The sequence below is a fragment of the Blennius ocellaris genome (assembly GCF_963422515.1).
Source record: "Blennius ocellaris genome assembly, chromosome: 4".
Lineage (NCBI taxonomy): Eukaryota > Metazoa > Chordata > Actinopteri > Blenniiformes > Blenniidae > Blennius > Blennius ocellaris.
The window spans coordinates 15,397,778-15,413,484 of NC_137653.1; the positions used below are offsets into that span (position 1 = coordinate 15,397,778).

Below are 15,707 nucleotides of genomic sequence, written 5' to 3' on the forward strand. Positions count from 1 at the left end.
ACACACACACACACACACACACACACACATACTGTGACATCATGCTGCCCACTTAGACCAGGGGGTCAGAGGGTAAAACAGCTTTGTGTGCTGAGGCTTCACTGTCGTCGTGCTCGGTGACCGCAATCGCCTTTAATTCAGCTCTCTTTCACTGAAATACACAAATAAGTGAGATTTCACTGACCATCACTTCACTTCTGTTTCCACTGACAGGCGGGTCGCCACATGCAGAGGTGAGGTTGTTTCCACTCAGATAATTACAGGTGGACTCTGTCCTGTCTTCTACCATTCATGGCTCTCAACATCTGGCCCAGTCCTCTGGCTAAAGTCAGCAATGTTTCACTGAGTAAAAAAAGTCTCCGTCCTCTCCCCGCCGACAGTTCACCTCACTACATTACCTTTCTGCCTGCTCGACATCTAGATCCTCCTCCTTAGCACACTGCCACTTACCAGCTTTTGAAGCGATATTGCCTGTATATTCCCATCATCTTCACAGTTATTCTCATCGTGATATCCCCAGACAGGAAGGGGTATTATAAGGGGTTCCCCAGCAAAGGTGGTGACGGAGAACTCTTACACGAGTACATTTGAGTATTAAATTACAGACCATTTCAGGATGTGCCTTGAGAATCCGGCACTGGTCAACCTTGCTTCTTAAGACTTTGTGTCATTAAAGTGTGCTTTGGTGGTGTATCCTCCAAATTAAATTTCCATTTAATTAACACCACCCACTTGATATATATAGCAAGCCTGGAGCCAAAGACTTCGAGGAGCCAACTGAGTTCACTTGGTGATCTTAAATCCAAGATTATCATCACTGGCCTTATCTCCTCACATAACCCAGCAGGGAAAGAGAGAGAGAGAGAGAGAGAGAGAGAGAGAGAGAGAGAGAGAGAGAGAGAGAGAGAGAGAGAGAGAGAGAGAGAGAGAGAGAGAGAGAGAGAGAGAGAGAGAGTCTCCTTTCTCAATCACATAGTATTAAAAGGAAAGGTAGGAAGCTCCTCCATGGCTGTCTCAGCCCTCATCCAGACCCTCCCCCCTCCACTGCCGCTCACCTGAGGCAGCGCAGCGTTGATCTGCCTCTGGAGGACGTCCCTCTCGTGCAGCGCCCCCTGCAGCTTCGTCTGGGACTGAATGAGGGTCTCCTGTGTCTCCCTGAGGGACTCCAGCAGCTTGTCCCTCTCGTCCAGCATGTTGACCATCAGCTGCTCGAAGTTGGCCTCCTGGTCGGAGCCGTTCGGGACGCCGCCGGTGCCTCTCGGAGGACCGGCCGAGTCTCCTTCGTTGATGGTCGGCATCACCTCGCACATCATCTTCCCTGCTCGGTGGTCTGGGCAGCGCTATAGGACCGTGTCGCTGTCGGAATCAGGAGGAGGGAGGCGTGTGGGTTACAAGCCCGATAAACAGACTTACATTCACTGATAAGAGGGCCTATTGACGCCCCGCGGCAACGCGCCGCCGAATGCGAGCGCAGATGCGCACCTTACTCCCCATTACAAGATGTTTCTCATGCAACAAACGAACGCGTCCAAGCTTTATACTGCCGTACCTAATCAGAGTGGCTGAAAAGACGAGATGATGGTTGACCTTTCATCCATATTAACCGGCGTTTTTTCACCCCGTGTGCAGATCCGCCCTGGCCGGCGCGCCATGCACTCACATGTAGAAATCCCGGCGTGATATGATTGACAGTTCGGAGAGAGACGGGTGCGTGTGGAGGGGTGGTGCCCGCGAGCACGACAGGGATCACAGCACATTGGCAGGAAAATAAAAACCACGGGAGGAAAAAAAAAATGTATATCCAAGAGGAGATCGGCGTCCTTATTCCCGTGGATAGTGCGAGCGAGTCTTATCTGCATCCGTTCTCTCCACTTCCATCTCTCCACTCCTCCCACACACACACACACATACACACACTCACACACACACAGTCCCCCTGTCACACGCACACGCACACGCACGCACACGCACACGCGAACACACAGCAATCTGCAGTTGTCACTACTCGGCTATACAGCTCTGGGAACACGGGAGCAGCTCCCCAAAGAGCGTGCGCAAATGCGTGCGCAAAGTGTGTGCGTATACAAAATACTGGGACTGGAATTAGCTGGACGGTCACTCATGTCGTTCGCAATAAAGCACAATTCCACATTTAGGCAGGATCGCGTTACAACAGTGAGCGCAGGCTTTTAAACTGTAATTGGTGAATCGCGATGAGCTGCTCACATCAGCATCACTGCGCGCGGCCCTGACCTGACAGCTCCTGGGACGAGATGGACCGTTCATGAAGCATCAGCTTGACCAAACCAGAGGGATGCGGTCCTTAGGGAGGGGAGCGCACCCTGCAGGACGTGTCGTGCAGACAGAAATCAGAGACAGAAAGCGTTCGATTACACTGTTTTATTGGAGTACTACAATGGACGAGGCCAACATTTTAAAGGTGCAATATGTGATATTTCGGAGTGGCAATATTTTGATACCTAAAAAAAAATAAAAATTAAAAAAGAAGAGACTCGGTCCAACCTCGAGATGCTGAAATTAGAATTTCCATTTACTCAATGTTGCCTTGTTGCCATGTGTTAAAGCTGCGTCTCATCTGCTAAGATACAAACTTTAGGGAACAAATATATAAAAGTATATCTCCATAACCAGGAAAACCCACATGTAGGTTTCTCAGGGGTTAATCCATTCATCTTCTATACTGCTACTCTGGACACGTCACCAGTCCTTTACAGAACAACAACACAGTAATTTAGGTTTTAGGACTGTGGGAGGAAACCAAAGAAAACATGTAAACATCATACAGAAAAATGTGGCTTTGGACTCAAACCCACATTATCGCAATGAGACGAGAGTGCAAACACTACACTGCAATGTGGATAAAGATTACTCAACATGCTTTTATTATGCCTAAAATAGTAATAATGAGGATTAAAAAAAGATTCCTTCAACACTGTTAAGAACTCTTAGAGTGAAATCAATGAACCTGGAACTGTTGCTTAAGTTTGACATTTAAGTGTTTCTGTGTCCATGTGAGCTCTGAGGGATCAGCACCTCGAAAATATGCCACCTTTGCATCTTGTGTGTCTGTGATTTGTTATAACTGGACTGTAAAGCTGTATTTTTATTTGTTCAGTTCCTCTGATAAACAACAGTTTTGTTCAAAGTCCATCAAAATACATACTTTGTAATCCTTTGAGATACATTAAAAGCTAGACTCTCAAGCACCCAGAAAAAGAAGAAGAAGAAGAAGAGTGAAGAAGAGTGAAGACATTTTGCCATAAGGCTTAACAAGCTACCTGCTAATGCTATAGCCAAGTTGTGGCCCAATCTGTTGCAATACCACATTGTACCACAGGTAGTGAGTCATTCCAGCACACTTGCTGCAAAGAGCCTTCTTGAATCTTCCTGTACAAAAACTAAGAAGCAGCAGCCACACATTTAGGGACCACAAAGAACAGAAATTATGAACGTTTTTGTTTCTCGTTCTCTCTCGCACCAAAATTACATTAAACTACTAAAATTGAAAAGAACTGCGACTCGCTGCTTCCACATAAAGCACAAACGTGGCTTCAGCAGGAAGGCCTCACAGCATCTTTGTGGAGTCTGCAGTGATCTTGACTCACCATATACCTGCAGTATATCTGAATTACTCATCAATAATGTAAATTGCACTATAATCAAATAAAGTTATTGAGTATGTTTGTGTCTAGATATAGCTGATAGATTAGTGTTTTTTAAGTGTTTATGCAAATTGTATATTTGAATTGAATCCATTGACTGTTTAACTATTGCACCTTCCTGAAAAGAATAACCAATTTGAAACACAGTGTTTCATATTATGCTTCAAAACCAACTAAGCCATTTCTGTATCTATGAACGAGTTTCTAAAACTGTCACAAAAGTAACATTTAATTTTACCGTGACACAAAAGTATAAATCACTACTGAAGAATGAGTCACCCCCATGCTCTCTTTTTAACAACTCGGAGAAAGATAAGAAACTTTAAAAGGATGTACACCTTTTGGCTGCAGTATTGATTTATTGATTTATTTATTTTTTGCCATCAAACTGTGAGAAGCTTTTTTAAAACTTCCAACGAGGTTGATTAATAATGTGTCGTTCTGTCAATGTCAGGGGGGGCAGAAGGCCACAGTGAGTTGATTTGTGGTGGTTGTGTGTCGCCATCTCGTGGTAGAAGATGTTTTCTTTTTTGAAGCGCTGCTCCGAAAGAAGCTCAATCGTTATTAAGTCTGACCTTAAATTCAACGCTAAAGTGGTACCTCAATTTTAGCTGGGAAAACCTGTCTTCTACAGAAATGTATGGCAAAATTATTATTATTTGCAATGAAATGCACTCACTACTGATTTCATGTAATAGTAACAGTAATTCAGTTTATTTTAAGACGCTTGTTATTGTATCATGACGAAGCAACCATATGTCTTGGCATAATCATCAACTAATTTTCGTCCAAGACAGAGAAAAATACCAACTGTAGCCACAATAATTATGACAACTGGAGTATAGATATAGAGGACTGTATGATGACAATAACATTAATGTGGAAAAGAGTGGCTACTTGTCCCTGCCATTTGTTTAATGTCAGCTGGGATGAGCTCCAGACGTCACAGCCCTAACTTGGGGAAGTTTCATAGAAGAAAACTGAATTGGTCAAGATTCTACGTTTCACTTTGTTAGGAAAGCATATTTATTGGATTGTGCTTTTAAGTTGTAATTTATTTAAAAAAAATTTTTATCAACAACAATAAACTCATACCCAATTAGTTGAGTTTACATTGTTATCTGGAATCAGTGATTAAGTGGGATCTTTCAGTCTGCATGTTGAGGATGGTCATGGGCTGGGAATTTGTTGGAATGGCAACAATGAAAATTGATCCGATTATTGTAAGAAAGGACAAAGAATCTTGTAATAGAAAAAAAACAAAACAATTGTTGTCTTCAAAGGCTAATCGATAGAATGTGTTCCAAGAAAAGGATATCGGTGACAGTAAATACAGGTAAAACAATAACAGACAGAATTGGATCTGTGATCCCAAATGAGTTGATAGCAGCTCTCGCCACAGACCGAAGTAACTGGATATTTTGTAACACCTTCTGTCACTCAGCTTCAAAATGTGAGGAGCCACACTGCCGCGTTCTCACTTGTGACAACTGGCGCTGCTTTAATGCTTTTTGTGCAAGATGTTTTGTAAAATGCATCATGCAGGTAGCTGAAAATATCCATTCTGAAGCACTTTCAAAGTTGTTTTTCCAAAGGTCACTGAACACTGCAATGTTGATCTTTTAGATGGAGACCCGAGGGCTGACAACATTGTCACTGTCTTTGGTCTCTTACTTCTTATCTGAGTCTATCAGGCTCATTGCCTGAGCAGCTTTAATCAGAAGCTTGAGCAACGAGCGAGACAGTTGTGATACATCTGCACTTTTCTGACAAAACTGTGAGGAGTGGGTGAGCTGATAAAATACATGACAAACAAAATCCAGCAGCCTGCTGGTGAGGTGGCGCCTGCTGCCGAAACCACTGATCTCTGCCATGAACAGGCAGATTTCATTTCCCCTATTTATCCAACTTGTGTTTTCTAATGTTGTTTCCTATTTTGGTTTAATACCATAAATCATGAATGTATTACTTAAACTGTCGAGTTGATGAACAGACAACCCCACTTGATTGTTGCATGTAAAATCTGATTTGAAAGCATTGAGGATAACTGACTCAATTAAGTAAATCCTTAAACGTTAAAACAGAGTAACAGTTTGATTTAATTACGAAGCATATGAAGCAGGGGTTTCAAACTCATTTTAAGTGAGAGACGACAAAAACCAAATTTTGATCTTCAGTGAATTGGACCCATATGTTGACTGTAAAATGACCTATAATTAAAGAAAACTTTGAATATTAATTTTGTTTTAGGGCAGAAAATAATTATCAAAATATATACTTTCCAACAACTTGAAAGATAATAAATGCAGTTTCATTGTGCCGTTTTGACTGATGCTCCTTGAAGAATACCGTGAAATGTCTAATTGATTTTTGTTTCAATGCTGTTTGTTTTTATTTGTTGCCGTCCAAAATACAAAAAGATAAAAAAAAAAAAATACAAAATGTGTGCCTCATTTGGCAAATGTGATGAAGAAGTGATCTTCATGCTAATGCTGATGCTCTTTCTGTTGCATCACTGATTTCTCACCTTGGCCTGCAGTGTTGTTTTGTCTACTGCTGCTCCTCAAGCAATGTGATCCTCAGTTAGTAAATAAGAGACAAAAAAATATATTTATATTGAAAAAAAATAGGATAACATCTTTGTAGTTTTTGTCACGAATCACAGTGGAACCAAAAGCTAACTATACCAACAAAGTAAAGTTCAATGAGTTTGTTATAAGCATCAGACATAGAAGATGGACGGATTATTTCATTATTATTACCCATGATGATCCCAGTATGCAATAAAGAAAAGTAATACATTTTTTTTCCTGTCCATATATATTTATCTCGTTCATCTGCACTTTTGCAAACACATGTTGGATAGAGTTCAACAATCAATCAGAAATCGTTGCAATACCGATCACCACCGACGGCGGCAGTGTCACGCAGGGGACAAACGTTCTCTCGCTACGTTTGCGTCGTTACGTCATTCCATGATGGCTGAAGACCCTGGCGGAACATTTTTCAATTTCTCTCTTATTTTTCTTTCTTTCTCTTTACGTCAGCTTGCCATAGAGACATGGCAGGACTCGCAGCCCCGTTAAGCGTCCGCAAATCATTGGTGTCGACATGCCCAAGAAAGGGAACCGAAAACGGCTGAAGTTTAAGGCCGGGGACGTTTGTTCGGAATCAGGTAGGATCCGGTTAGCCCGTCCACTGTTAGCACTGCTGTTAGCGTCGCTGTTTGCGCTGCAGCCTGCTGTGTTTACAAAGTTCACATTTAACTCTGACACTCCTAAACAGGTTTCCACATGTTTGTGCGTTACTTAAAATATGTGTACTGTAATATTAGGAAGATACAGCGGGGACGTTAATCAGAAATCACGTGATAGGCATATACTGTGCAGCGATTGGCTGAGGACATGACGACTCTAAATTTATCACTACTTATCTGCTGTTTTTTTTCTTCGTAGTCACTGTTGCTGATTATGCAGATGCAGACCCAGCCGTTGTGAAGTCGGGGAGGGTGAAAAAGGCGGTGGCAAATGCGGTAGAAAAAGAAGGTAAGGCAGTGGTTACAATGCAATCCAATCTGCTGAGTGAAAGTAGACTTCCAGGTCCTGACTGTACAATGCATACGCTCCAGTTAAATTGCTCTGCGGTCTGGAGGCCTCTCAAGGGGCCGTGGAGGCAGTCCTCTCGTCTGCATCAAGTGTCACTTTGGACGCTTTAGCCAGCGGAGATGACGCTGAACCTGAAGAAGATGGAGAAAATGGAACTAAAGTGGCTCGCAAAAAGAAAAGCAAAAGGCGAAAGGGTATGATTTTATACTGTTATTGCTGTGAATGATATGCAAGTCCATTAAAGCAGATGTCCTAAGTTGTAACGTCTTTTGTTTTGCTGTATGGGTTCTGCAGAAAACAGCGAGAGCAGTGATGGGGGGGAATATCCCATGGACATTTGGTTAGTGCTTTCCTCCTACATTCGACCAGAGGATGTGTGCAGATTTTCCCTAATATGTCGAAATGCTTGGGCGGTCACTTGCACTGCAGCGTTTTGGACCAGGCTCTACAGAAGGTGAGATGATTTACGTGTTTAGATTTGGTGTACTATGAGATTCAATGTGAAACAATGAATCGTGAATTGAAAAATGTTTAGTTTGGTCCTATCAAAACTCTAAAAAACTGTAATATGTGAGCTCCATATGAATGACTTGCAGATTGAAATGGTGATATGAAGATTCCAGTCTTTGTCAGCAACATCTGTACTCTCATTGTTATTCATATTTATGTATTCTGTCTATAGTCATTATTGTGGCCAAAGATAGTTTGGTAAATGCTTAACTAAATATATTGTGAGCCTGGATCTTCTCTGTGTTTCTATTGTAAAGACACTACAGGATGGATGTTCTTCTGCCCTTTCGCCTCCAACCTGACTCTATGAGTAGGATGCTCTGTCTTCGAGCCTGCGTGATTCGTTCCCTCTTCCATTTGTATGAGCCGTTCAGTTTGCGTCTGTCAAAAATTCCTGCACTGCCAGAATCCACGCCCACGACCTTATTCAACTCCAAGGTGAATAAAACCCCTCACGACAATGTTAATACAGTTTGGTTTGTGATTGTGTAAACACTCGATACTGTAAAATGACACATCGGGAAAATGACATTTACGATAATATCGTAGATGAGATATATCGCACACCTCTAGTTCCACTCATGAAATTCAACAGGGAAAATAGAAAACATTTCCAGTTTGTTTAATATTATAATATATTTTGCACATTGTCTACAGCAATGTCCAGATCTTGGTTGTCCCCCGCAAAGAATGTTTTAGTTTTGGAGTGGTAAAAAAATCGAATTCTATTTTTCCATGTGAATTCACTCCATCGATTTGAGCTTGAAGTGTTTCATTGAGTTTTTAGTGTGTTGAGATATTTCGCTTTTCCTCTTCAGAGATAGTGATTTTAGCTTCTTCCTCCCATTTGGATTTCATATAAAGTATCGAGATATTACTTGATGATTGTACGCTTGAGTAGAGTCTGGCAATTTTTTACCCTTGAGCTTGGACCGATATGAAAATATGCATTAATCACAATATCAATTAGGTCTGTCTCACAGTCTTCTTTAAATTGTATATGTTTATTGAAGTATGTTCTGAGTTGGAGGTATCAAAAGAAGTCTTTTCTTTTTAGATTCTATTTGTCTTTAATATTCTTGAATGAATCCAGTGTACCTTTCTCAGAAATGAGACAGTATATTGTTATGCCTTTAAAGAGCCAATGTTTATATCATCTATCCATCTGAGCTGGTGTGAAATCCATGTTGCATTCCATCCCTCGCAGTAGTTTGATTTGATTTAACAGTTTTAATGTCCGACTTTCTTCAAACTGAATGTTTAATGGTGTCTTGGTCCAACAATTTCGATTTTCTTGAAGTGACAGGTTCCTGTCTCCAATCAGTGTGTGGACCAGAAGGTTCAGGTGGATTAAATCTAAAATTTTCCATTTATAGTATTATCATTTGGATTACACCAACAGAGTAGGTCGTGATGCTTTATGTAGTAGTCCTCCATGTTTGGCACTGATAACCCTCCTTTTTCTTTGGGCAGTTGCAGTGTTTTCTATGTAACTCTTGGTTTTAAGCCTTTCCATATAAATCTGGAAAACATTCTCTTCCATTCAGTGAATTGTTCTGTTTTTTTTCCCTGTTGTTAAAGTCATCTTCCAGCTCACTTTTTTACTTCAGAAATGGTTATCGTGAATGCTTGATTCCTTTCTGTTGCAGTGTTTACTCTTCTGGGTCAAAAAGGTGTTGGGGACCCGGCCAGAGGCATTGTGGGAGTTCAACTTCAAATTTCTGAAGCCGGTAACTGCTCACGACAAGCACCATACTTTGTTATATAGTAGTGGTCTGTCTTTGTGGTTGTTTATATGACAAATGTGTCTTGTTTCCTCCCCAGCATGGACACAGTAAGAATGGCTGTACCAAGTCCCTGCGCATGCCAAAACAATATGAAGATGTTCACAATAATCCAGACTCTGACTGCTATGTGCTTCAGATCACCACCCTCAACTTCATCTTCACGCCTGTTGTAATGGGCATGACACTAACCCTGGCAAGTACCCCCCCCCCCCCCCCCCCCCCTTTTTTTTTTCTTTTTATGAGGTGGAGCTGACGTTTCAACCTTTAGGCAGTAGTGAGGTACAAGGGTTTTAAATTGTATGGCTTAGCTACATACGTGTTGAACATTTTCCATTATCTTCCACACTGATCAGTCAGATCATCATGGCTCCCTTCCCAACACTGTGTAGGTTTCTCCTTTGCTTGTAGAGCAGCCCTGACCCACTGAGGCTCTGAATGTTTGCTTGGGAATCTGGCATCAAGATGTAGCAGCTAATCCTTTTAACTCCTGGAGGTCGTGAGGTGGGCTCTCAGTGGAGCCGTGTGTGTCGGCCAACCTCGGATTGCCACTTAACCTTCCTTGGACTTAAGATGGATACAGACCCTGTGAGAGCAGAAACAGCCCATAACAGCTGCAGCACCAGAGATGCTCAGTCATGCAACCGTCGATATTGAGCCCACGTCAGACTCGTTCAAATCAATATCCGTTCCTAATGTCTTTTTTTTGAGTACATAAACATGAAAAACAAAATGTTATTGTTTCTTTAATACATCTTGAAAAAGAGATCAGTATACTTTCACCAGACAATGATTGGGATGTTTGGACACATAGTCGTGTTACGTAATTGGTTTTTTTTAATCACTATGTTGTCATTTACTTGCAAATAATTATCCATAAGAGTTCAGAAGTCAGTGGGGATGTTATTGGAATGGTGAGGCATCACATTGAATTTGGAGACGGGGCTTGAAATTAGAACCAGTTAAGGGGAGATATTGCTCAGAGGTTGGCCTTTTAAAGCTGTGAGGGAAGTATTGTATGGTTGGATGATATTTAAAAGATAAGAGAAAACATTTTTTTTGAGTTAGTGTCATAAAATAAAAGTACAGTTCTAAGTCAATTTCAGTTCTTAGACCGTCAGATTCTTCTCACTGACATACAGAATGTATACATATATTTATAGTTGTCAGCTTTAGTCTTGTCTTTTATTTCACTCTGATGAAAAAGGTGATGATGCAATCACATCTCTCCTAACGTGACAAATCTGTCCCTCCTTATAGTTCACAATCAACGTAAGCTCAGACATGCGCCACCACCGCGTTCGTCTGGTCTTCCAGGACTCGCCACAGCACTGGGGGAAGAAAAAAGTGGACCAAGGTGGGACCCAGGTGGTGTTGGATCCCGTACACAGTGTGAGGCTCATGGACTGGTGGCATCCGCAGTACCCCTCCTTACCCTACTCATGAGAGCAGAACTTCACGTCGGCGACACTGCTGTCAACTCGTCACTCCCTCAGAATAATAAACTAATGTCGGAGAGTCCCGGATTAGGCTTTATTGCGCCAACAGTTTGTTATTGTGAGGTGTTTGCATATAGCCACCACTGTTTGGTCTGAAATGAGATTTCCTGTTTTAGGTGTAGTCATGTACACAAAGGATGGGGAGAACCAGACCAGAAGAGGTTCCCAAGTATTCTGCACAGGCAGCATTGTTGCATGGTAAATAAACATGTGTGACACATTTTCTTTAAAGATCTGCACTGTCCTTCCTGTGATTTGATTTGTTCTCACTTGAAAATCTAATTTCGAATATCCTGAGTTTTCATTGGTTGAATTTTGATAATGTTGCATCAACACAGTTGTAATATTTCTGTTTGTTGTTGAATTATTATTTTTTTTAATTTTTAAGGCAACCTCAATTATGTGACATTATCAAGTCTGATCTGCACTGAAGGGGCCAAAGAGTTGATTTACCTCAATTATCTGCAAATCTGGGCAGTTTCTTCATATCATGCCTTTCTTGGCAATAAAAAAACCATCTTGACTGTCTTGCTGATTATTTGAGCCACATCACTGCCACTTGCAGGTTTTCTAAGTGTTTTACAGTGGCTTGTCTCTGTATTGAATGTAAGTAGAACTTCATTGATCAAATGCTGGATGATAAGAAAACAACCATGGACATTGATCCTTTTTTTTTTCAGTCACTAGAACTAGCAGTAGTCATTTAACGTGGACTCGTCACATTTGCATTTAAATATCAAGGAAAATGTAATTCAATTAACCACATATGCTTGTAGTGATAACATTCTACTGGATGTCATTAGCAGCGGCTGATTGTTTGAGAAGGTTGTTTAGTTTGAGTGATTAAAAGGAGTTCTGATACTGAAATAAAAACTGAAACTGACCCTTTGAAATTTCTCGTGTTTTCTCTGAAATGTTTAGTGTATACCAGAAAATAGATTTATTTTGCTTCCTTGCTATAATATGGGAAGTGTCAAAAGAACCCACAAAGTACCCACACGCCACATAAACTTCTGGATTTTCTGACTTGTAACAAATATTCCCGAGTTTGCTTTCACAACACATGTATGAATGCTTGTAGTATGCCTTGTTATATGTTCTACGTATTTCTGTAGTGGAACTAAGAATGAGTTGTATCTTTGGGTACTTTTAGAAATTTTTGTATGAAACTTTGCTCATGCTTAAGCACAGGTTACAACATGCTCTTTGCCACTTTTTAAGTCACTACTGCATAGGGGCTTTAATAGTGGCTTGCACTCTTGCTTCATCAATAAAAATCCCAAGTTTGCTTCTGGGCTTTTATGTGTGGACTTAGCATGTTCTACCTGTGTATGCATAGGTTTCCTCCCACAGTCTAAAGAAGTGGGAATCATTTGAGTGGATTAGGGTTAAGCAATTTTTTTTTTTTCCATATCTACTGGAAATTCAATTGAATGCGGTGGAAAAGCAACTATAACTTTTGAGAAAAGGACTTAATACCTTTATTTTTTTTTAAAGTTCAATTAAACCAATGATAAAGATTCGTTTTGCTTAATACAAAGTGTGATTAAAAAGTCGTGAAAAGTTCTGTTAAGGGATCAATAACATGTGGAAATATTAGTAAAGAAGGCAAGTGAAATCGTACATGCATATAATTAAAATGGCAATACGATCTCAAAATATCTTATTGCCTGTCATATGACTTTTTTTTTTTTGGTATATGCTTAAAATGAAAGATTTGGCAAAATTCTTGATAAACATAGATAGATAAAAAAAATGGCATGACAGGCTTTGGGGGTATCTTTAGCAGAAGTTAGACGACGAGTTAAGACGTCTTGAAGTCAACAAGCGTCACATCATAGCCTTAAAATACCCCCGTGTGTGGAAGACAGGGGAGAACTCCATTTCCCAGAAGCCCCTTCGGGCCCTGCCATTGGTGGTGGCACAGGTGACCGCAGACGCGTTGAGTAGTGACAACATCTCGACCGTCAAAACGAAAACAAATTGCGATCCGAGGTGGAAGCTGCTGCGCACGTTTCGAGGGTGCACTGGAAGAGACAGAAAAACACTGAAGCTCAAGCTGTTCTTTTTTTTGGTGTTGTTTTTGTTTCCTGTCAAACGCGAGATTCTCCCTCCCGGTGGTGCCCGCTGGGTCCGGTGTCCGCGCGCACAGCAGTGGGCACGCACTTTTTCCACAAGCCGACTCTTTACTTCGTTCTGCCTGACCTTCAGAGCGGTAAGTGCAGTTTCTCCACCGCCTCTAAAACACTGATTTTGAGAGGACTCAAACACTGCCACTTCTACAAACCCCACCCAGCACGCGCTTCAAGTGCGCATTTGTATTTTTTATTTTTTTTTAATTCCCAGGCTTCGTTTTTCAAACTTATTTATGTCAAATTACTTCAAGGCAACGTGCCCGTTTGTTCTTTGGAACTTAAACACTTGGACGCCTTATATATTCTTCGATAGTTTTGATCCTGAAAGCCAGACTTATCAAATTACTTTTCCCCGTTTACTGTCATCTGTTGGGAGCTGGCCCCTCTTGCCATTTATGAGCTGCAGCCAGACCGGTATCAGTAACGACACCTCAGCCCTGGGGTATGCTGCTATGTATAAGCTGTGACTGTAAACTGTACAGGCTTCAATGCACTGCTGCTTATTCAAGTACTTTGATTGAAAGTCCTGCGTGGTGCCAACACGAAAATAATGAAGCCTGACCATCTATGCCCCCTTTTGTCCCCCACTTTGCACCGTGGGTTTTCTTCTCCGTGCGTTTATTATTAGTCTGTGTGCGCTCATTATTTGGAATGCACAACTTGTCAGGCCTGTTGCTTGAAACATTTAACGGAAAGCTCCATGGTTTCACGCATGTAGTGAATGTATTTTGATGAGTTGATTCTAAATTAAAGATGAATTCACAGTCTTGAGCTTTCTGCGAATTCAAAAGTTTTTTTTAGGGGGATGCTGTCTGTTTCTTTTCTTTTTCTTTTTTTAAAGTTTTACTGCCGGTCAGAACGTAATGTTTTCCATCCACGGGTGTTTTGACTGAAGTCTGCTCACTGACATGGATGCTTTCTTGGAGCAGGAGTGTCATTTCCTTTTACACCAGAAAGACATTTGACATTTGCGTTCTGTCCCCAGACCCCTGACCTCTGTGCACGGCCCCTGTCATCGTCCCCACTCTTCCGTTCAATGGTCATGGTAGAAAGGCGTTAGCAGGTCTGCATTTTATTGCGTAACAAACCTTTTTCAGAGGTTGTGTTCGTGCCAATAACTCCGGTTTAGACATTCAGTTAGTGGTTATGGATATTAAGTATGTTAAATGGTTATACATTTTACAAGTTAGTGATCATGGATTTTAAGTTAGTTATGGGTTATATGTTTGAGGTGATGGGTTTTAAGTATTTGTGGTGGGTTATAAGTCAGTATTTATGGGTTTTAGGATTATGGTTCCGGGTTATAGTTAGTGGTGATGGGTTATACGTTTTTGACACTGGACTATTTTTGGTGTGTTTATAAGTTATGAGAGGTTATAATTTAGCCCTTATGGGTTATCACTATAATGCTATATGACACATGGTAGCAGAGCCTTAGATAGTGACAATTCACACATGATATGTGAGCGGAGATGAATGTGGTCAGCAGTACATTGTTCTTGTAATTATCTGTAGCTTTGGGGAAACAACATTTATTCGGACAATTTGGTATAGTTTTGAAAATCTACATCCTGTCTGTGTTACTCGAACTATGTGCATCTGTGTTCTGTGAATCTAAAACATTTCTTATTTTTTGTAAGCAGATCAAATAGATCAGCTGTGCAGCAGTGATGGCACACATAGCTACCGTACACAGTGTGTACACAGTGTTACCGTAATGTAAGAAAGATGTCTTGACATCTTTGACATTAGATAGACGATAAGCGACGTCGTATATGCAGCCAGCCAAGTAACACAGTATTAAGTAAACCTTGAGCGATACTTTGAAATGACTAATTTGTTAGAACTTTTTCTTTATTTAAGTGAGAATATGTACAAGCATATATGTGTGGAGACCTCCACCTCATGATGTTACTGAAACCAGCAAAGACGCACAGCTGAGAATGGGACAGATCCAGAAAGAGAAAGCAGTGGGGTTACTGAGTGTGCACAGTATGGAGAGGGCAGGGGTCACCAAACACACTGAGCTGTGAGGTCACTGTCAGCAAGGCCAGAGGTCACTGGTCACTATGTAGAGCAGCGGTGACTGCTGATGGACTGGCTGAAATCTCCTTCCAACAGCACAGCTGAAATTCAACCCGACGTCAAGCAGATAACAAATTCCCAACGGAGGTGTTCATAATGATTGTATTCCAATTAGGATAACCAAAGTCCCCTGGCAGTATTCTGGTATTCTTTTGTTTGGATTGTTTCTAGGATGTGTATTGTGACATCTGACCCACAATCTAATCACCGAGTGAGGAGAAGTGCACAGATTACGTCATTGCTACCTGGAAAACTGTGTGCAGGGGGCGGGGTGGTATTTTCAGCCTCATTGGGCTTATGTCCGCTTGAAAGTGTTGATGAGATCAATTTTCTCAAGGTAAACACAAGCAGGCAGCCTTACGCATGAAGATAGAGGCACACACACAGACACATGAGCGCACCGGCC

At 41.3% G+C, this 15,707-nt stretch overlaps 3 protein-coding genes across 7 annotated transcripts in view; 2 read left to right on the forward strand and 1 right to left on the reverse strand.

Annotated features, from left to right (window-relative positions):
* ppfia4 (PTPRF interacting protein alpha 4) overlaps window positions 1-1,313 on the reverse strand; it is a gene marked incomplete at both ends in the record, with an annotated part of 55,088 nt that extends 53,775 nt beyond the window's left edge. For all 3 annotated transcript variants that reach the window (XM_080494962.1, XM_080494961.1, XM_080494960.1), the window contains one exon: window positions 1,056-1,313. In XM_080494962.1, coding sequence (XP_080351088.1) covers window positions 1,056-1,313 — 258 coding nt within the window. The remainder of the gene's footprint in view (window positions 1-1,055) is intronic.
* Window positions 1,314-6,671: 5,358 nt separating this feature from the next.
* tmem183a (transmembrane protein 183A) lies at window positions 6,672-11,964 on the forward strand. The gene is made up of 8 exons (XM_080495913.1): window positions 6,672-6,858; window positions 7,139-7,228; window positions 7,312-7,482; window positions 7,583-7,742; window positions 8,056-8,236; window positions 9,448-9,528; window positions 9,623-9,778; window positions 10,843-11,964. The coding sequence occupies exons 1-8, from the start codon at window positions 6,795-6,797 to the stop codon at window positions 11,026-11,028; spliced, it is 1,089 nt and encodes a 362-aa protein (XP_080352039.1). The 5' UTR covers window positions 6,672-6,794; the 3' UTR covers window positions 11,029-11,964.
* A 1,106-nt stretch (window positions 11,965-13,070) lies between these two features.
* tfeb (transcription factor EB) overlaps window positions 13,071-15,707 on the forward strand; it is a 20,614-nt gene continuing 17,977 nt past the window's right edge. For 2 of the 3 annotated variants that reach the window (XM_080495907.1, XM_080495908.1), the window contains exon 1: window positions 13,164-13,296. The gene's annotated coding sequence lies outside the window, so the exon portion shown is untranslated. Of the gene's footprint in view, window positions 13,297-15,707 lie in introns of all 3 variants that reach the window. The other variant, XM_080495909.1, reaches the window with a different exon arrangement.

Bases quoted from the DNA above. Each gene is read 5' to 3' on its own strand.
- tmem183a (XM_080495913.1), top strand. From the start codon at position 6,795: ATGCCCAAGAAAGGGAACCGAAAACGGCTGAAGTTTAAGGCCGGGGAC. The intron at 7,229-7,311 runs GTAAGGCAGTGG...CATACGCTCCAG, and splicing joins AAATGCGGTAGAAAAAGAAG to TTAAATTGCTCTGCGGTCTG. The intron at 7,483-7,582 runs GTATGATTTTAT...TGGGTTCTGCAG, and splicing joins GAAAAGCAAAAGGCGAAAGG to AAAACAGCGAGAGCAGTGAT.